Below are 20,566 nucleotides of genomic sequence, written 5' to 3' on the forward strand. Positions count from 1 at the left end.
TCTCCTGCAACGCTGCTCTCCGAGGAGGAAGACTTAGAGGGCTCGGGACCGGAGCTCTCTTGGTCCGGTTTTCGTTCACCCGTGGCAGGACTAAACGCTCCGTGAGGCAGGCATCAAGTCTGCTAGGCTGGGCGCACCCAGGGCTCCCCTAGGCCACTAGCGCAAGCGGAATCCACCTCCTTGCGCAGAGCCCGCAGTGCGCGTGCGGACAGTGAGTTCCAAGCCTAGAGCCTGCCCCAGTAGCCAGGCGAAGCTGTGTAGACGACGCGGCCCCATCGAGCCCAGAGCTCCCAGAAGGCGAAACCTTGGCGACCTCGGACGCGGGCCTCGCCATGCAGCCGCGCCGCACTGCGCACGCGCGCCCCGGCCCGGCTCCGCCCCCCGGGTAGGAACCTACAGCGGGCGCGGCGGCGGCGGCAGCGGGCTGCGCCGGCGGTGTAGACGCCGCTCGGTGGGGACCCGGACACCGGGACCGGTGAGTGCCCGCGCGGGAGGGAGCGGCCGAGTCCGCGCTCGCGAGCAGGGCGGGGCGGGGCCGGGCGCTGCCGGGAGGTCGCGGAGCCGCGCGGGCGGCCGGGCGGGCGGGGGATGGGAGCGCGGGCGGGGCCGGACCGGGACCGGGCTCGGGTCAGCGCCGGCGGCGGAGGCCCCCGCCCCGCGCGCGCTTGCGACCGGACCGGCGTGGGCACCGCCCCGCGGGGTCGGTGAGCCTTGGGCCCGCGGCCGTTGTCGGGGTCGGGATGGGGGCGCCAGGGCGGGCGGGCAGGCGCGGGAGGGGACCGGGGCCGCGCTCGTCCCCGCCTTTGTGCGCCGCGCCCCGGTGCGGGCCGGCGCGGCCGTTGTCCCGGTCCCCGCCCCCCGCGTTTGAACGATGCGGCGCCCCAGCCCGCGGCCCCGCAGGAAGTGTCGTCAGGAGGCCATTTTTAAAGCCTCCCGGCCGCGGCGGCCTTGACGCGGCCCGGCCCGGCCCGACCCGGCCCGGCCCGGGGACCGCGCTGCGCCCGCCTCGGCGCCCCGGCCTCGGGGCCGCGCCGCCCGCCCGCCCGGCGAGCGCGCCCCCGCCAGCGAGCGGCGAGCGGCTCGGACCGCGATGGCATTGTCCTCCTAACGGCCGGGAGCCTGCGGGCCGGGCGTGCTGCGGGCGGGCGAGGGCGAGGGTGAGGGCGAGGGCGAGGAGCGGGCGGCTGCGGGTCGGTCTGCAGCCTGTCAAGCCAGGCCCTTTCTTAGGGCCTCACCTGGGGTGGGGGGAGGCCGGGGAGACAGAAGACCGGTGCCTAACTGGACAGCAAAGCCAAGGGGAGGACAGAACATGCTGGGTACGGGGTGAGGAACAACTTACAAAGTCACATTAAAAATATATATATGTATATATGTGTGTGTGTTTATATATATGTGTGTTTATATATAAAATTCTGTTGTTGGAAATAGAAGTCAACGCCGCTGAATTGTTGAATTGTGTTGGGGTCCCACAAACATCACCCCTCAAGTTGAGAACCGAAATCTTGGGAGCCCCCCATGCCTGCATTACAATGCTATAATGTTAAGTGGAGTAAATCAGACCCACGCTTATAGATTGCGTGGTTCTTTTTATAGGAGAAAAAGTCAAGAAAGAGCAAAATAAAAGATAGTAGGAAACAGGATTGAGGGGCAGAGGGTGACTGGTAGATCTTTGGCAAAATAGGAAGGGATTCAAAAAGAATGAAGATGTGTAGTGTAATGGATGGGACCCCCAGGGTAACTATGATCATTGTGCACCTCATCACGTGCTAACAACAATAAAAAAGAACAGAGAGGCTGTGGCTGAGTCACAAACACGAAGTTCAGCCCCATCCACGATTGTGGGCCTATGGTAGCTGAGGGTTGTAGAAGCTCACAAACTCATGGGAGAAACCAGTAACCTATAGTTTCTTCACCTAGAGTACCAATTGAGTATTCTCATTTTAAAATTATATATTATCTTTAACCAAGGATATGTGGATTTTTTTGAAATTCCTTTGCTCTGGGACCTCGTGTAATATCCTTGAAAAAAAAAAAAAAAAAACAAAACAGGAGTCCGATCTTATTCTACAGTACCTGCAGCATTTCAAGAGCGATTTGAAAAGAACAAAGAACATTAACTTTGTTTATTGGGACTCCTCCCTGATACGCTAAACTAGATTTTTAAAACGCCAGAAATGACAGTTCAACGCAGGCACAAACAAACACTTCTTTCTCCCCTGGCCTCTTTGCTTGTAAGTAAGAGGGCCTGAGCAGGTATTCCTCAAGGGGGAAACAAAGAACATCGGCACTGTGGTCACAGGGAAAGCTGTGACTTCTGTGATTCCCACCTTTCAGCCAATGCTCTTGAGTGCCTTCTGCAGCCCAGCCCTGTGTGGTTGGCTGTGATAAGCAGGATTTTTTCCAGTCAGGATCCATCTGAAACTGCCTCTGCCTCTTGTCTACTGCATCTGTTTTTTTTTTTTTTTTTTTTCTCCCACAACTGCAAACCCAGCCAACTGTGATATCTGGGTTCCATCAATGGGAGAACGGCAACTACAGATGGTCAAATGAATTCATTCCCAACATTGTCCTGGGAGTGGGGAGGCTTCAAACTTACCTGGGAAGAATTAAAATCACACGTTTTAAGCCACTCTCGGGAAGGCACAACTGACATCTGTGAAACACTTCTGGGGCGCGTGCTCTTCTTTTGTAGAGGAAACCTGCCCCCTAAAGCAGAAGCCTGTGTGTAATGCTAGGACTTAAACCCGAGTGTCTGGCTTCTGTTTCAGGCTCTGTGCCGCCCAGGGTGCTGAGTGTAGATGCCTACAACAGGGCCAATGTTGTGTTGCCTGAGAAGAAAAGGCCCAAAAGGAAGGAAGAGCCCCTGAGTCTTGCCCTCCTGACTGGCTCCGGACCAGAAGTCCATACTGTGCGGGTAACAGAAAACGAAGAACTTGGGCGGGGTACTGGGCAGCCCATTCCGGTTACTCGTTGAAGGCTTGCCTAAGAGGGATGTGAAGGTACTGTGGACCTGCTGCTGCGGGCACCCTGTCCATCTGCCTTGGGTCCGGGTGCTCCAGGAATGATGAGCAGCCGGCCACTCAGCAAACCCACCAGTCCCATCACTGACAAAAGGGTCTCTGCCGAAACTACCCATATCTCCCACTTCTCACCGTTCTCAGCAGCCCCTAGCAGGGTTGGGACCGGGACAGTCCTAGTCTGTGCTTGCTCCACTCAGGCCATGCCAGGCACTGCCCAGCATGTTCAAGTGGCTAAGGGTCTGTAAAGTAGAGGCTGCCCTCACACTCCTGAGAGAGTAGCAGTGGTGTCCCCAGGGTCGCACAGCTGGGCAAGGGTAGAACCCAGCCTTGCATCACCTCTAGAAGATACTGAGTGAATATTGGAGCCATTCTAGCCATCCCATGTGGCCCTGCACCTGTAGTGTTCCATGGGTCTAACTTTGGCTGCTTACTAGTATCAACTGAGAAACTTCTAACCCACCCACCCCCACCAATTGTGGCTTCACCCTGCCCCCTCCCCAATTTAATTAAAGCCTTTGGGGGTGGGGCCCAGACATCAGTGCCTTTAAAGCCCTAAGAATTTCAGTGAATTGTTGCATAGTCCATTGTCCCAGAGACCTTTAAACATCCTGTGCCTGTCCTGACAAGCTTTGTCTTCCCGGAGCCAAGGCCAAGGGGAAGTGCTTTCTTCTCTGTTTGAAGCTCTTCCCTCATTTCTTCTGCAAAACTCCAGTAGATTTACTTTGAGGCAAAAGGGTTGGGAAAGAATTAACAAAAATCTGTGTGTCACCGTAAGAATCTTTGGCGATCTCAAGACCCTTGGTGTGTTTCATAATTTAGTGCATTCAGAATTTTATGATATTGCTTTACTCCTTGTTCTTACCATATATGTATTCAGTAAGCACCACTGACATCTGTGAAATCTGAATAAGTAGATTAGCTTCTTAACATTTCTTCTTTATGTAAAACTATATTTTAGATTTCAAAGACTGCAACACTGGTTTTCTTTCTTTTGAAAACATTTCTCTTCAACCGTTGAAAGAAAAAACCCATAAAAATCACTACTTTATTTCCTGCTATAGACTCATTTAATGCTTCAGACAGCACCCAGGTCATCCCCAAAGGGGACAAGAGAGAGAGGGCTCCTGAGGCCAGCCCTGCCCCTGGCTACAGTCTGTCTCATCAACCTTCCTTGTTAAGTTTTCCGGTTTCGCTTCTGTGGGCTTTTCTGCCCTCTTCTGCATGCAGCGGAGTCTTACAGAAATATGTTCACTTACGTCTTGACACAGCATCTCTCTGCCATTCATAAAGTGAGCTGTGCCCTGCATCTGCTGTTTCCTCTTATCCTGACACCGGGGTGTCAGTTAGCTGTCACTGCTCCCGTTTTACAAGGTGACGAAACTGGCCTGGGTTAACAAGTCTGAAATTACACAACTAGTAAGCCAAAGACCAGGTTTGGGTCCTTGTTCTTGCTGTCGTTGCTCTGTTTGCCCTTGCACAGAGCTGCCTTCAGGCAGATCAGACCGGGAACACCTTGCCCCGTGCTGTTGTCCAAGCAGCAGACTACATTTCAGGAGAGGCGGACTCCCCAGGGCGGTGTGTTTGTTTGCCCCCTTTGGAAGTACTCTTTTGTCATCAAGATGGCAGTTAGTTTGCAGTCCTCAGTGTAAAGTAGGCTGGCTTGGGGACTGCAGAGCTCAATGAAGTTTTTTCTGTTTAGATCAAGTCAGATCCTTTCTGACATTGTAATGGTCAGCAAAGCTCTGGATGAGGCAGTGGTTTCTTCCTCAGTATCATCTCCAGTTTATATGTGTAATGTTGAGCTTTTCCCTAATTCACCAACACTTACATATTCCTTGGCAGTGTGGGGTAGAATTGAATACAAACTTAGGTTACTGCAAACAGCTAGTTAGAAACCCTTTGATGGCTAACTAGACAAAAGAAACACACAGACATGATCTTTGAGTGGCTGTGCCATTGGTCAGGGTCGCTTTATAGACATTACCCCGTTTGTTTCTGATCATCCTCTAAGCATGAAGATACTGAAGTAGTTTCCTTGCCTGGCAGTGAGTAGAGCTGAACTGCTTGCCTAAGGACCTGGCAAGTGAGGCCTAAGATCAGTTTGAACCTCAAACCTTTCAGTCTGCTGTTGGTGGGTACGGCAGTTACATTGCCGTCTCAGTGATGGATATGGTTGGATATACAATGGAGGAGGATTTATGAGTCCAGTGCCTGAAAGGAGGTGCTTAAGTTTGTTTCTCTTTCCAGAGATGGTCAGCCAATGAACGCAGAGTTTGCTGGAAGCCTCTCATGCACTAAAATGTGACAGGATTGACCAGCCGCTTCTCTCTGCATGTTAACGTCTTGTGCAGAAGTAGGTTCTTTTCTCCGCAGGGGTGGCTGAGCGGCAGGAGAAGGGGTGGAGCCGGGCACAGTGGTACAGACCTGTAGCCCAGCACTCTGGCAGGCTGGGGCAGGAGGACTGCAAGTTACCTAAAACCCTGTTCTGAAATTTAAAATAACGTTTTTTGGGTTTTTTTTTTTTAAAGGACTAGGGATGTAGGTCAGTGCAGAGGCCCTGCATTCAATTCTCAGTTACATGCGCACATACACGGAAGGAAGGGAGGAAAGGTAGGTCACACTCATCCAAGGTGAGCGGTTACTTAGGGGTGAGCTTTTTTAACACGATTATGTCCAGCTGACAGCCACTTTCCCGCTAAAGCTTAACAGGGTGTGATCTCTCGAGAGACCTAGTAAGTATGATTCAAATTCTAACAGGAGCTCCAGTGTCAGGTGGCTAAGAAGTCTATATCAATGCGCTGGCTTTTTCTGAGGCACTGATTTTTTCCTCGTATCCCCGCAAGAAGTCCAGGCAAGCAATCTTAGAATCAGAAAGCCTTCCTTGGCGAATGCAGGCAGCCTTTCCTGCAGAGACAGGTAAGACGGCAGAGAACAGATTGCAACACCTTGCTCCTCTGGCCTGTGGCAGTCTCTTTAGCTTTTGCTGTAGATAACTCTACATTGAAAAACTCACTACATGCTGCTAAGTTATCTATGGAAGGCAGACAACTTAATGTTGAATGGACATTGTCCTGTGCCGTGAAGTTAGCAATAGTAAGTATTCTGTGTTCCAAGAAAGCGCTTCCAGTCCTGGGTCAAGTGCAGAGGCTCCTGTGAAGGCACCATGTGTTGACACGGTAGGTGAACGCAATGATATTAGTGGTGGTTTCTTGAGTGTCCAGGTACCGCCTGTGGTCATCAGCACACTAATCAGTACTTGCTCAAAGGCCTCAGCCTCACACGTGGATGTACTTACGTGTCAGTCAGATGGAGGGAATTGTGTGCAAGGTACAGGGGCCAGGCCTCCATTCCGATGTTCAAGCGGTGTACACGTGCACCAGCATCGAACCGGTCCTCCTCCTCCTGCCCCACAACTCCGTTTACCTTTGTCTGGGTGTGATGGAGCGCAGCTGTTTTCCCTCCACCGCGGCTAGTTAGGTGTGTGAAGACTGCGGAGAACTGAAACCTCGAGTCTTTCCCACAAGACTTAGGGAGATGGCATTGTGTAAGATGGAATTAGCTTGACAGGGGTTTAGAGTCCAAGAATACGCCCTCAGACAAGCGACACGGTGCTCAGCACAGCCTCCTGCTTTGTATGGACACATGTTCACGTAAATTCCAAAGTCTAAATGCATATGATCCCTGGCTTACTCTTGTTCCATTTAATATTTTGAGACTTTACAGTGGTGCAAAAACAGTTTGTATTCAACGTAAGCCATATTGCTAATTGTGGTCCTTTCCCAATGGCGTGATGTGCGGCACAGTACCCCTCGTGCTATTGGGCAGCTGCACTGAGCTGTCGCTTGCCACTGGTCCCACAGTCATGGGTGTGAATAGCTGGGGCTGTGCTCTGCAGCATGCTGTATTCAGTAAGTCACATGGTATGGTCAGCACCGTATTACAGCACAGGCCTTGACCTAGGTGACCACACCCACCTGGAGGCTCGTGTGTGTGTGTGTGTGTGTGTGTGTGTGTGTGTGTGTGTGTGCGCGCGTGCGCGCACTGAGCATCCCTAAGGGTGACCAACCGGCTAAGCTAGGACATGCAGTACAACAGGTGTATTAAACCCATCTTTTACTTACAGCACTTCAAATTTTTGATGGGTTTGTTGGGCTTTTACCCCAGTATAAGCTCAGGAGCACCTGTAACTACCTAGACAGTTTTTTAAGCGGCACTGCAGAGAGCATGGTGTGTTCCTCCGGCACTCAAGCATCCGACTCTGAAGCTTCTTCTCTCAGGCCACTCCTCCTTTCCCGTGGCTGGTCATGATCTTGCCATGCAGACCACCTTGACTTTTGGAAGCAATGAGTTAGGACTGCTTTCTGTGATGTTTAAAGAGTATCGGAGGCTGAGAAAAGTGCCCAGAGCTAACAGTGTACACAGAATCTTGGTTTGGATGGGATAGAGGAATCTTGTCACGTATTTCTTGTTGTTTTTGAGGCGTACTTAAAATTAACATATATATAAAGTGTTGTGTTGGAACTGTGGAGGAGCAAGTCATGCTGGGGCAAGGAAGTAAATCGGTTTCTCTTCTCTGACCTTGAAACTGGTGGATAAGAGCTTACGTACAGACTGGTGTGCAGACCTTCAGCACAGAGTGATAACCAAGGGCTGCAGGATGAGGGATGGGGTTCACAGATCAGTAACCCACCTCTGGAGAGGGGTTAAGGGATTTTTGCAGCTCCAGAGTCAAAGTGGGAGAGAGCTTCAGGGAAGCCGGTTTCAGTTTCATTGAAGGAAAATTTGTTGACTGTGAAAACTATTTGAAAGTAAAATTTGCTGTCAGAAGGAGGACATTTGGTGTTTAAGAGCACCACCTGTGTGATCAGTTGATGGAGCGATTTGAAGAACTTCAGTGTCACCGGAAGTAGTAGTGATTTCAGATCTGGGTTTTCATTTGAATTACTTGAGATGCACCTCACCTCCCCACCTGCCCATGGACTTGGATTCACTGGCCTTGGGATACAGCCTGGAAATGTCTGTTTGAGGGTGAACCAGAGGACCCTCCACATTACAAATCCCTGGACCAGATCCTGCATCATAGGGAAGCCTCTGCATTTGTTCTTTGGGGCCGGGGCTTTCTCAGGGTCCCACTGCAGCTGTGGCTTTCTTGGTTTAGCTAAGAGACAAGGGCCAGCCTGAGCAGACAGGGTGGAAATGTGCTTAGATGGTAAAGTCCAGTTTCTAGCGGTCAGCAGGGTAGGCTGCTGAACTCCTCTCATCCTTCTCTGCCATTTCTGGATGACACAGCTGATACAGATGGGCAGGTTGACTTGAGCTTACTTCAACACCAGCAGAACTTAATCTAAGTGTCACTTCTGTCTTCTCCACAGCCAGTGCAAAATAAAAGTGTGGGACAGCTGCTCTGGGTGACACCTCTGAAGGGCCCACCCCGCGGTCTGTAGCCCAAGTGTGGTAGAATAGAAAGTCCTTGTCCTTAGCAGTGTTCCTGTGTCACCAGTTCAGGGCACTCACATGTTCTGTACCAAATCAGGGTCCTCTTGTGCAGGTATGTGTTTAAGCACTCCGGGGATAGGCAGCGCCTGTGTTCCAGAGCTCTGCCCCACCCCGGATGGCTGCGTATTATGTGTGGCCTGGCAAGTCTGACCGAGTCCTAGATGCCATCAGGACAGAGTTGCAAGCTAAAAGTTGCTTTTAAAAGAAGGTAATTTTCATTAGCACAGAATTGGAAAAGAGAACACTACAGAAGAAATACAGCCTGTGAGCAAAAATGAGACTGTGTCTTAGTACTTCACAAGGCTGCTTTTAGAGAGCAAGTTTTAGGCCACAACTGAAAAAGCAGCAGTTGTCTGTGCTGACCCTATGGAGAGGTCTTTCTGCTCCCCTGACCTGGCTCTCAGCCTAGCTTCGTATCCTTAGCAGAGCCCATCTCTGAGCAGACTTAACTGCCTGCCTCTGTATGACGCACAGAGAGGGACTTCAGATGTCCAGGGGCTTTCTTGCACTCTTGAGCCTTGAGGTCATTCTTGAAGCAGTTCTGTGGGAGAGCTTGGATAAGCATCCTTAGTTAATTTCAATTATCATATGAAAAGAATTGGAGTTGAAAAGGTGCAAATGGTTTGAGAAAGTCTTGGCCTGTCTCACTAGCGTGGTTTTAGTTTGGTTCTTGACTCTCTATGGTCTGAAAGAGAAGTCCCTTTTTAAAGATGATGTGAAACAGTCCTGTGTAACACATCACATGTATGTCCTGGAGGACTAACTTGTACGTTCCAGTTAACATTTGTCTCTCCTGCCTCAGTCCAGGCCATTCGGTCTCCTTGCTGCCACTGTGTCATCCCTCACAGTGGCTCAAAGCAGCTCCAGGTTGCTGGGATATCAGTCAGATCACGTCGTGCTTCTCTGTCTTGTGTAGAGGAAAAGCCACGTTTCTATGTCACTGTGATGGCAAACCTTTTAGAACTTTCAGTGGTAACAAACAACCCGCCACAGCACATGTGTGCTAGCTTCGCCACCACTGTTCCAGCTCATTCCTTGCCTGGCCTTCTCATTGCCTTTGAGCCTATCTGCAGCCCTTCCTTTCCTGTTCCTCAAGTGCATCAGGCTCACTTTCCCTGGACCTTGGTCGTCTCCCCACTTGAAACTCCCTTTTTCCAGACACCCACTTCTAGATTGCTACTAGGTCACCTCTAGATCTCTGCTTTAGGTATCACTGACCTCCTGAGGCTCCTCCCAGCTCTTGTCCCCTGAGCACCTCGCTCTCTGCACACACTCACTCAGGTGCTTGCTGCCCTTGCTGGACGTTACGATATTTCCTCTCCAGTTATCTTCCCAGCACTTCTCAGTGCTGTGCGAGTGCAGGGACTGATGTGCTTTCATTCACTGCCCTCTTCCCCTCTGAATAATGTCCAGCACTTGAAAGATGCTCAGTAAGATGATAGAGGAGCAGCTATTTCTGCTTTCCTTATCAGTCTTAGTGGCTTCTTGCCACTGGCGAGGATAGATTTGAGTGTTTAAGTAAGAGATGGCACCCAAGCTGAATGTAAGTTTTAAAATGGAAGCAAATGTGAATTCTTCCCTGGGTGGCTTCACACATTTGTACCTTGAACTAATAGTGCCCTGCATGGGACTTCATGAGGCTAATGTGAAACTGCACTTGAAAAAATCACTCAGATGTGCTCACCAGCACTGGCCAGTGCCATTCTGCATGGCTGCTGTGATGTCTTCCCTCCAGTATGTCTGCGCTCATGGCTGTCTAAAGGGTGAGTTTAGGGGGTGCAGTTTGAAAAGTTCCAGTTGAGCTTAGCTGCCAGTTATGTTAACGTGGAAGATTACACCTTGAGATTTAGCATAGAATTCTTAAGGGTATTAAAATACAGGGTAAATTTGGTAATAGCTTAGCTAATCTTTATACTGATTGTTCTTTATGATCTTGTTTTCCTGCAGTGATCCCTGGACCACCCAAGAACTGAAAGCAGTCACCTTTTGGATCATGCATCTACAGTGGCTGCATAGAAGCAAAGGTTATTAAGCAGATACCAGAAATTAGCAGCTGATTTTCCACCAGTGACAAGTGTGCTGAAAGATGCCTCAGAAGAATTCAGCATGTGAAGCTTTCTGAATTTTCAGCCAGCTGCTCTTAGAAATGCAGATAAGGAAAATGAAGGATATGGGAGAACAGTTGTATACTACACAAATGAATGGTGGACATAACTCCTTGACCATGTCACCCAAACAGCCCAATTCTAGTAGAGCTACTCGACCAGACAGACAAGAAGCACAAAGCCTCCTGTACCAAGGCTCAGAGGCAGAGGCTGCCTTGATGACCATTGCCACGTGTGTAAAGTGCAAAAGTGTTCACAAAATTCCTCTGCAAGATCTGAAGAAAGACACTGGACAAAGCCAAAAGGAAGACAAATACGTCTGTCTCAAATGCAGCATTCATGTGTCTCCTCCTCCTTTTCATTTCATGAACAATAATACCAGTGCTGCTTATGTTGGAAATAATACTGAAACCATCTCAAGTCCCGTCAACAAATTCAAGGTAAGGAACTTTAAGCCAGGCAAATATTACTGTGACAAATGTCGCTTTTCTACAAAAGATCCGCTGCAGTACAAAAAGCACACACTTCAACACGAGGAGATTAAATTCATTTGTTCTCACTGCAGCTACATTTCATACACAAAAGGAGAGTTTCAGAGGCATTTGGTGAAGCATACAGGCATCTTTCCTTATCAGTGTGAGTACTGCGACTATGGTGCTATTAGAAATGATTACATTGTGAAGCATCGGAAGCGGGTGCACGAGAGGGCTGGCGCGAAACGGCCCCTTAAGACTGTGGGCAAGCTGGAGCCTAAAAGAATCAGTGTTTCGAGACACAACGTGGAGCTTTTAAAGGCTCCCAGCCCCAGGACTACATTTCAAAATAAGTTGTCCGATCAGCTTTCAAGGTTCTCCCTCCAAGGGAACAAAGATAAAATGCACAGCATCATGCTGTTGCCTGAATCGAAGGAGTACCAAAAAGATGTCGTGTGCATTCCAAATAAAATGACCCTCTCTGAGCCTAGCGAGGTCAGTCTGTTTGAGCACAAAAGCGTCGAGGTAGAAGTGTTGTCCCCTGCCAAGGAACCCGTCCAGCCAGGCATGCCATTGACAGTGGTGGCCCCATCAGAGCTCGTTGTCCCAGCCAACTGCTTAGCACAGTTAATTGATGTGAAGGTTGTCAACGGCACACAGCAGCTTGTTCTGAAATTGTTTCCACTGGAAGAAAATAATCGCCTGGAAGCTGACCGGGGTGATCGAAGTAGTTCTGAGCAGATGACTAAAGAGAAGGGTTCAAATGAACAAGAAAAAATACTTAGTGCAGAGAAAACAAAGTCGCTAACCATCGAAGGGAACGTTGGGAAACTTTTAGGCATTGATAGTCTCCAATCTTCAGTTCAGAAGCAACTTAAAAATGTGAAATGGGTAAGGTCTTATGATTTTTTCATGTCAAACTCTGGTGTGCGCAATTATAGAGAATCCTTTTTCCATTCTGATGTGGTTGAGGATTTGCAGAGGAAAAACAGTTTGTATGCACACAGAACCACTTTTCCTTCTCTTGCCTTAAAAGCCCGTTCCCCACCATCAGTGGTAAGAAACAGTGTTTTCTGTGGACTGGGACCTGCGGCAAACCCTTTCCCGTGTAAAGCAGCTGCTGCTTTTGCTGAAGAGGGAAGAAATCGATGCAGTGACTTGCAGCAGTCCTTCCCTCTTACTGCATGGCCTGCAGCTATTTCCTTTTCTGGAGAAAATGGTGTAATACCCTTAAGTGAAAATGACTTTGAGCCTAGAAGTAACATTAGTATTCCTGTAAAAATGGTTTCCTCTAGCAGAAAGCTGGAAGATAACCAGACAGAACAAAGCAAGGTAGTTTCAAATGTAGGTCAAATTTCCTCTCCCCTTAGAAGTGAGTATTTACACATTAACATAACTGGAGAAGAAAGGGCTAAGTCTTATCAACCTGGGGAAAAGCCTGTAGAACTGAAGGATTCGGAAAGGACTAAGGACACTTTCGATGGCCCTGTCATCTCCTCAGTATTTTCTCTGAGCTCTGGATCTGAAAATGTGCCAGAGGGTATTAAGTGGAATAGTTCAACATCAAAAATAAAGTCAATCGAGCTCTTGCGCAGAAAGATAGCTCAGTTAATGGAATCGTGTGGGAAACCTTCCTCTTTGTCTACAAATGGTGCACATCGTCGGTCTGTAGAGCAGACAGCAAAGGTCACATCAAAGGCAACATCTGAGTGTATTCAAGAAATTAATGTGTCGCTTTCTGGTCCCGGCCCTTCCATGGGTCCTCTCCGGAAACCTCAGAATGAAGTTGCTGTTATTGGCAAAGGACAGCTGACACCTCAGGAGATCTATCCACAGTTCACTAAGGTCAGTGATGGGAGAACTGAAAGCAGAGGGACCAGAAAGGCCCCTGTGGCTACTCCAGTGCTGATCCCCAAGGGGGCTGTGTTGCGAGTTCTCAATTCCTCGGAGGATGCTCACATCATAGAGGCCACTTGTGATGCGCCTGTTGCCATTCCTTGCAGTGAAGCTCAGTTACCAAAACCAGTCCAGATTCGTCCTGTGAAACAGTCAGACTCAGACACACAGCCTTTGATGAGCGAAAGTGGCCCGATAGACATGTCCTGGAATCTTGAGACATCTCTGCGGCCTAAACCAAGAAGAGAGGATGCCCTCTGTAGTAGCACCCCTAAGAAAACTGGCCCCATGTATGGGCAGCATGGGAGGCTGCTCTCCAGAAGTCTTCCTGGGAGCAGGAGTAAAACCAAGCAGGTAAACTCATCCAAGAAGAAGAGCAAGATTCAGGCTGAATCCAGCCGCTGCCTCAAGGATCCTTCCATTTTTCAGGTCGCAAGACAGCTTCGCCTGATAGCGGTTAAACCCGACCAGTTGATTAAATGTCCCCGTCGGAACCAGCCAGTCATCGTGCTGAATCATCCTGATGTCGACTCACCGGAAGTGACTAACGTGATGAAGGTCATCAACAAGTACAAAGGCAATGTCCTGAAAGTGGTTTTGTCAGAGAGGACTAGGTGCCAGCTGGGCATCCGCCGGCACCACTTGCGACTCACCTACCAGAACACGGAGGAAGCCAGCCAGATGAAGAGGCAGATGATGCTGAAGATGAAACTGAAAAAGGTCCACAAAAACAACTACCAGGTAGTGGATTCCTTGCCCGACGACTCATCGCAGTGTATATTTAAGTGCTGGTTTTGTGGGCGGCTTTATGAAGACCAGGAAGAGTGGATGAGTCACGGCCAGCGGCATTTGATTGAGGCCACTAGAGATTGGGATGTTCTTTCTTCCAAGGGCAAATGAGTAAAAGTGTGGCATTTGAAGCAAGTTGTTTTTCATTTGTTTGGGGTTTCCCCCTCCCAGATTTAGCAGGAGAAATCCAAAACCGTAGGAAGGAGGATTATTAATTCTTCAGCATCCCTGTAGGAATATCAAGAGCCCTTAGCCTGAGCTTGGGGCTGGACCGTAGGAGGTATTACAAGCCCCTGGAATTGTCACTGTGTCCACTTGTGTGGATGTGGTTCTCTAGAGGAAGGATGTGAGACTCAGCAGATTTTCAGTGGGATCGGAGACCTTTCTTTAGTGCCCATGTTTCTGAGTAGATACAAACCTTTCACCACCCATTTAGAGGAGCAGATTTAGAGCGCTTTATATGCGCTCCTCTACATGCTACTGAAGAATTAAGCCCATGTTTTGGTGTGCACATACACTTTGTTTTTGCTTTAACTCTTCTGGAATATCTGTTACATAGTGGAAATTACATTTTCTACATCATTATCTTAAATTTGGTTGTAAAAACCATCCTTTTCAATCCCTCTCCATCCTGCAATACTCATTGTCTTAATGTAGCACTGAATTTTCTCTTTCTTGGTGTTTTAAGAAATGATTCCAAGGATTTGCCTGCATTTACTACTTTAAAAAGTGTTTTTTAAAAACCACACATTTTTCAAGTATTTTGCTTTTGTGTTCTTCTAAAAATCTTGTTACAATTGGGCAGCAAATGTGCCTTTAAAAAAAGTTACAGAGGGAAAATATCTAAAAGTCTCCTCTTTGCCTATAACACTCCCACAACCAGGTTAAATGAAATGGTCAGTTTAAAATGCGAAGGCATAGGTTTCCTGTGACACAGATAAACCCTCAGGAAGACAGCTGAGGGCAGGATTGTCAAGCAGGCTGTGAAGAACCTAACCTGACTTAGTTTTCACCCAGGGACTCATTCACAAACTGGGAGGGTGCGGCTATTCTGGGTCCCCAGGGCCCGTCTACCCCTGCTTTGCCTGTTTTTCTGAACAAGTTCTACTGTGGGATAGGACAGCTTTCCCATCTCTTCTTGATCTTTTCCTTCTGTGCCTTTCAGGTATGGGGGAGACTTTCAACCTTACGAGGTTACTAGAAATGGGCAGAAATCCCCTACTGTCTTTGCAAAAGCAGACGCTACCCCTGGTTTCCAGTGTCATAACAACCTGCCAGTGATGTAGTGTGGCCAGTCACAGTTCCCTAGTGCTCGCCTTTTCCAGGGGGACTTCCGCTCCCCTCTCCATCACTGACCACAGGACTTAATGATCTGCAATGCAACTGTGTGCATGCAAGCAGGTAGTGAGGCAGACACAACTCCAACCTGAAACTGAGTCCTCACTGGGCTAGGCAGCTGGGCAATGGCCCTCAGACAGCAAGGTTGAAGGCAGAGGCACAGATGGGCTGCTCCCCCAGGCTTCCCTACCCTTCTGGGGGTACCAATTGATACTGAGGATAAGCGGGGAGGAGAGGGACTGGTGTACCTGAAAGCACCACTAGTGATTTCTAACTAGCTCAATAATTAGTTGGAGATGTTTTTGTTCTTTGTTTGGTTTTTCACATGGGAAAGTCTTAGTTTATCCTCTGATGGGTGGGATTATACTCCTTTCAAGTTTGTTCTCATCACAAATACTTGACTTTTCTTGAGTGTAAGATCGTTCAGTTGATTGATTTTATTAAAACTTTACATTTTTATATATGTGTGTATGTACACATACAAGTATTTTTTACCACATGAAAATTGCAATAGCTAATTTTCTGGTTTCCTATTTTATAAGTGATATGTGGGCTGGGAAAATGTACAACATTTTTATATTCCAGAAATTATTTATTTTGGAAGTACATTTTTATAATGGTTTGATCTCACTTTTAGATAATGAAAGCACAGTAAGTGATGGGATCTCATTTATATGAACAAACAGGAGTAGAAACCCCTGGGGTCATTTTTGTCACAGCATTCGGTCCTTGTACGTTTTTCTTTGGTGCTTTGCAGCTGGTAGGGTTTTACCACTGCTACGTGAGGAGCGTTCTGAAGTTTTAGCCGTGTTACAGACTTGTGCCCTCCCGCGTTCCAGAGGTCTAAGATGTGTAGCAAAGAAGAAAAAACTGCGAATTTGTTTTTCCTTCTATATATCACCACTTAGCAGCTTTTTCTTGAATGACTGGGCTGAGAGTTGGCCAGGTCAGAGTATTTAGCATGGGCTTGAAATATTTACACTTCACAGTATCAGCTGTTGTTCAAGTATTACTGAAACACATCTTGAGTACTTACTCAAGATGAAGTACTGAATTTGTGAGTAGAATATGTAGCAATCCTTCTGGTGATTTTCAGAACTGTAACACTTTTTAAGGAGTTAAAAGATATTCTGGAGAAAAATAGGGAAGCAGAAGAGGCTATCTTCCCGAAATAAAGAGCTTTAGAAAGTAGCTTGTTAACATGTAGGCAATGTCATAAAGTGAACACATTTCTAACAAAATCCGAGGGCGTAGGGCAGAGCTGTTGAGTACTTGTGTACTCTGACCTTAATTTTGAAGGATCTCCGGTCACTACATGTTGTTAGTAGTACTAATAAAATTATTTTAAATTTGTTTTCTAAAGTAGCTTTTCTTACTTTTGGGGGCCAGAAATGAGACAACCTTGTTATATTTATGACATAGGCGAGTAAAACTTTTTAAAAGCTACTAAGTGTACTCAATAGATTATATTTTACTCAGATTTTTTTTATCCCCAGTCCAAAACATTTTTGTGAGCCCCTCCTGTGGGCCAGGGGCTGTTTGATGATAAGCTGAACGCAGTGTATTTACCCCTCTGAAGCTCCGGCCCCCTCTCTTTAGGACTTTGTATCATAAGCCATCCCAGAAAATGAAGACGCCACGCTGCTCGGCCTTTGGGAAACTTTAGAGTCTATGAATGTCTATACGAGCAGGAAGCAAACCTCTGTAGAACATGTTGACCGTTATTATAATTCCTGTGTTGAAGTCTGTGTCTGCTGCTCTGGTTTGTACATAGATAGAAGTTGGAGTAAATTTTGTTAAATAAAGTAACTGTAAGTTTTTTTCCTGCCCTTTCATTTCAATTGTTAACAAGGTGGATGTTTACTACACAGCCTGGCTCCTATGCTACATCCTGAGGCCCACGAAGGCGGCCTGCCACATGACACAGGTGTTCTGAACTTTTCCAGGGGTGTACTTTGAGTTATAGGCACTGGTACTGGTTAATCATGCATAAACTGATAGGAAGCTGGATTTCTCTTCGTTTTGCTTTGACTTAAATTCCCAAGAGGTGCTGGCTTTTACAGGAGTTGAGATTTACCTACAACAGCCAGTGGGGAATATATATGTGGGTGCTTCACTGACCATCCATGACCAGCTCCCCGCAGTGGGAGGGGGTGGGGGGATAGTTCTGAAGCAGGCTGAGCACCCCCACCCACCAGCCCTGAGAACAGGGCTGCACTATTGACACCATCCTGTGTGTTATTTGGAGGAGGGAGTACGAGGGTATTTGAACAATGCTGTTTTGCTAATTTCTTCATTTCACTTCCAGATCTCAGGAGGGAGGGGGAAAAGAGAACAAGGAAAAGAATTGGACTTGAACTAAGGATTGGCAGAGTCTGAGGGAGAGAGATGTGAACTGCTTAAGAGTCAGCAGTTAATGATGTGAGTCTAGTCATCCTTTGATCTTTCAGAATTCATCTATGAAGGTGTCACCTTTGCCAGTGGTTATTTAGAATAGAGACTGAATAAAACGCTGGGAGCCTGAAGAGAACTATTTTAGGCATGGACTACTGGGGGAGGCTGAGGGTAATGAATAGGGAATAGGCAGAAATGGTCTTAAAAGCCACAAGGAAAGGAAGCGACCATCACTAACCCACACTATCACTAGATCTTTGCCTTGCAGAATGTAGTCTTGCCTTGCAGAATGTAGTCTTGCCTTCTTTGTAAAGTTCCAGCATCCTCCAGGCAACTTGATCAGGGGGAGATGCTCTGTGAAAGCTTAGACCATGCTGTGTGACAGAAATATGTGAGCCACTTCGCAGCCTCTCTTAGAGAAAAATAGAACAAGTGCAGTATGCTTGACTTAGCCCAAAACATTTGAAATGTTTTCAATCAGCATAAAACTTACTGAGAAGCACATTCTTTCATGTACAATTTAAAAACCTGGTGTATATTTCACACGTTTCAATTTTGATGTTAAATTGTCAATTAAAAGAAGTCCTATCATTAACAAAAAAATTTAACATTTTCAGATTTGAACTGCACCCATTTAGTTCCTCTGTCACTGTAGTCCCGTGTGTCTGGTGGTTTCTATACTGAGTGGTCCAGAAGGAAGACTTGGAGGAAGCACTGGGTCTTCAGATGTAGCTAAGACTTCCCTTACATAGGCTAGGCTAGGTTCCACTGGCTCACATTTTTGGAAACCAGTTCCATGCCAGATTCATTACTAATGTTCCAGGAGTTCTAGTTCTGTTTATATCCTACAAGATGTTTGCACTTGTTGGTTTTTAAAGGTTTTTTTTAATGATTTTTCCCATCCTGTTTGGTCAACCAGACAAGTGTTTTTCATTCATGTTACACGTGCACCTGGGGAGATTGAGTTCCACAGTCCGGGTCTCAGGCTCAGAGCCTCCGTTCCTGTAGCTGTACAGTCTGGACCACTGTGTCTGCATCACTGGGAGAGAAGAGCAAGAGGAGAAGAACTTGCCCGGTTGGAAAATAACACACAACTTGCAGCCACAATCATGATCTCCCAAAGGTGGGCTGTGCAGCACCATCACCGATACGCACGGGAGCAAAAGAACAGTGTATTGGTGGACACTGGTATCCAGTGCATGCCTGTACTAGAGGAGTGTGAAAGGCAGTTGTCTGCGTGGAGAGTGACTTGCCAGTCTGATTTCTGTGATGTGTTAATAATCCAATGAGAGTTGGTGAAGATGCGGATCAATGGACACTTCGACATGAAAGTCAGCAGTACCCAACTTGAAGAAGTACTGTGTTGTGTCCCACTGCATTTCTGATTTCTGGTGAAATGCTATACCTTTGCAAGTGCTTATTGGACATTTGAGTCTTGTGTGAATGACCTACAGACATCCTTTTGCCTATTTTGCTACTAAAATACACATTTAAACCTTTTTGGAGAGCCCAGGATTTAACTCAGGGGCATAAGCACCTCCCTGGCAAGCGTGAGGTCATGAGTTCAATTCCCAGTAAACTTTTTAGAGAAAATAAGAAATCTCCCTCACTTGTATTTTATTTTAGAAATGCATTCTCTAATTTGAAGTAAAGAATCCCTTGTATTAAATTTGATAACAAAAACAAGACTTCCACATAATAGCATATGTACTAACTTAGAAGCCATCACTTTTAAACTTAAGTCATTTTCAAATGCATCTGGATTTATATTTTTTCCTCTGTGCAAGTGCACCTCACATTAAACTGATATCCTCATGAGTCCTCTCCTGTGCACTGTTGCCCGGTATGGGAGTGTAGGCTTCTCCCCCGTCTGCAGCACAGCTTCCTTTTCCAGGCTTACATGCCAGGCTCTGGCTGGGTCTCCATGTGGCTGCACAACACTGCGCTGTGAAGCTTCTTCAGAGCCAGTTCTGAACAGTGCCTTATTGATGCAGGCATACACAGAGCAGAGACTTCTCGCAGAAGATGACACCAAACCACAGCAGTGTTCTTGGCGATTCGTGCTCTGCCCTATACTTTTTAAAATGTGCTGGTCAGACCATGTGGAGATTTTTGATCTGAAGAACACTGAAATTTTAAATGCTTACGAGGAAAATTAACATAAATGGCGTTCCTCATTTAGGGTGATTATTTGCTTGAAAAAGTAAGTTCAACCAGGCCAATAATATAATTGATTTCCTGCATTTTGAGGAAAATGTCTCATTTGCAACTGTAATAAAAGCCACAGAAAAGGAAAAAGTCAACATGCCATTTGCAAATGAGTAGTTTTAGCAAAATGGCAAAATGCAAATTCAGTGTGTTAATAGATGACTTCCCAGGCACTAGAATGTAAGCAGCTCCAGCAGAAATGCTCCCACCCTGCCTCTTCTACAGCTCACAGGAAGTTCTACCTGGTGTAAGATGCAATTAAGAATAAGAATTGGTGCCTTGTGTGTTCTATGCCACAAAAGACTAACAATGTTGGATGAGAGAAAAAAGTTAAATTCCACCATTTCAAAGAGCATAATATTTACTGTAGGTCTTTGGAAGGCACGCAGAGGTAATTTTCTTCCATCAGAAATTGTTTAAATTTTTCATAACTGTGCTTGCTAAATTTGTATCACTCAAGTTACTTTTATACAAGTGATATTGGCCTGTGATTTCCTGGAAAAGTGCTACTGTTTTACTGTATTATTGTTAAGATTACACAATACCTGTAGAATCAGAGGGGCCACTGTCACTATCTTTTTGTCTTAGGCAAATTGTCTGAGAGAATAGTAGCCAGGGTCTTGCTGCAGTAAACCACGCACCGCAGGTGAATACTCTGGACAGGGGTGTTTAGCAGAGAAGTGTGGATGGGGCATAAGGGAAATTGAGATCAGAAAGTCTCAAATACTGATTTGATTTCTATAATGCTTATATTTTTCAGGTTTTTTTTTCCCTTAAGCTGATTTTGCTATTCTATTCTCTTTGACATTCCTAAAAAATATAAGCAGTAGTTAGGGTCTTTTGACAT

At 46.9% G+C, this 20,566-nt stretch overlaps 1 protein-coding gene across 5 annotated transcripts; it reads left to right on the forward strand.

Annotated features, from left to right (window-relative positions):
• The first annotated feature begins 341 nt into the window (after positions 1 to 341).
• Positions 342 to 16,937, forward strand: Znf518b (zinc finger protein 518B). Of its 5 annotated transcripts, XM_013146564.3 has the most exons (4): positions 363 to 475; positions 2,769 to 2,914; positions 5,268 to 5,373; positions 10,464 to 16,937. In XM_013146564.3, the coding sequence occupies exon 4, from the start codon at positions 10,663 to 10,665 to the stop codon at positions 13,888 to 13,890; it is 3,228 nt and encodes a 1,075-aa protein (XP_013002018.2). In that variant the 5' UTR covers positions 363 to 475; positions 2,769 to 2,914; positions 5,268 to 5,373; positions 10,464 to 10,662; the 3' UTR covers positions 13,891 to 16,937. The 5 variants fall into 5 exon arrangements, with proteins under 5 accessions (XP_003464402.2, XP_013002018.2, XP_023418427.2 ...); XM_023562659.2 differs by lacking the exon at positions 5,268 to 5,373 and having other exon boundaries at positions 2,769 to 2,999; XM_013146563.3 differs by lacking the exon at positions 5,268 to 5,373.
• Positions 16,938 to 20,566: the final 3,629 nt, after the last annotated feature.

The sequence above is a fragment of the Cavia porcellus genome, unplaced genomic scaffold (assembly GCF_034190915.1).
Source record: "Cavia porcellus strain 051 isolate PalLab524CR breed Dunkin Hartley unplaced genomic scaffold, mCavPor4.1 scaffold_18, whole genome shotgun sequence".
Lineage (NCBI taxonomy): Eukaryota > Metazoa > Chordata > Mammalia > Rodentia > Caviidae > Cavia > Cavia porcellus.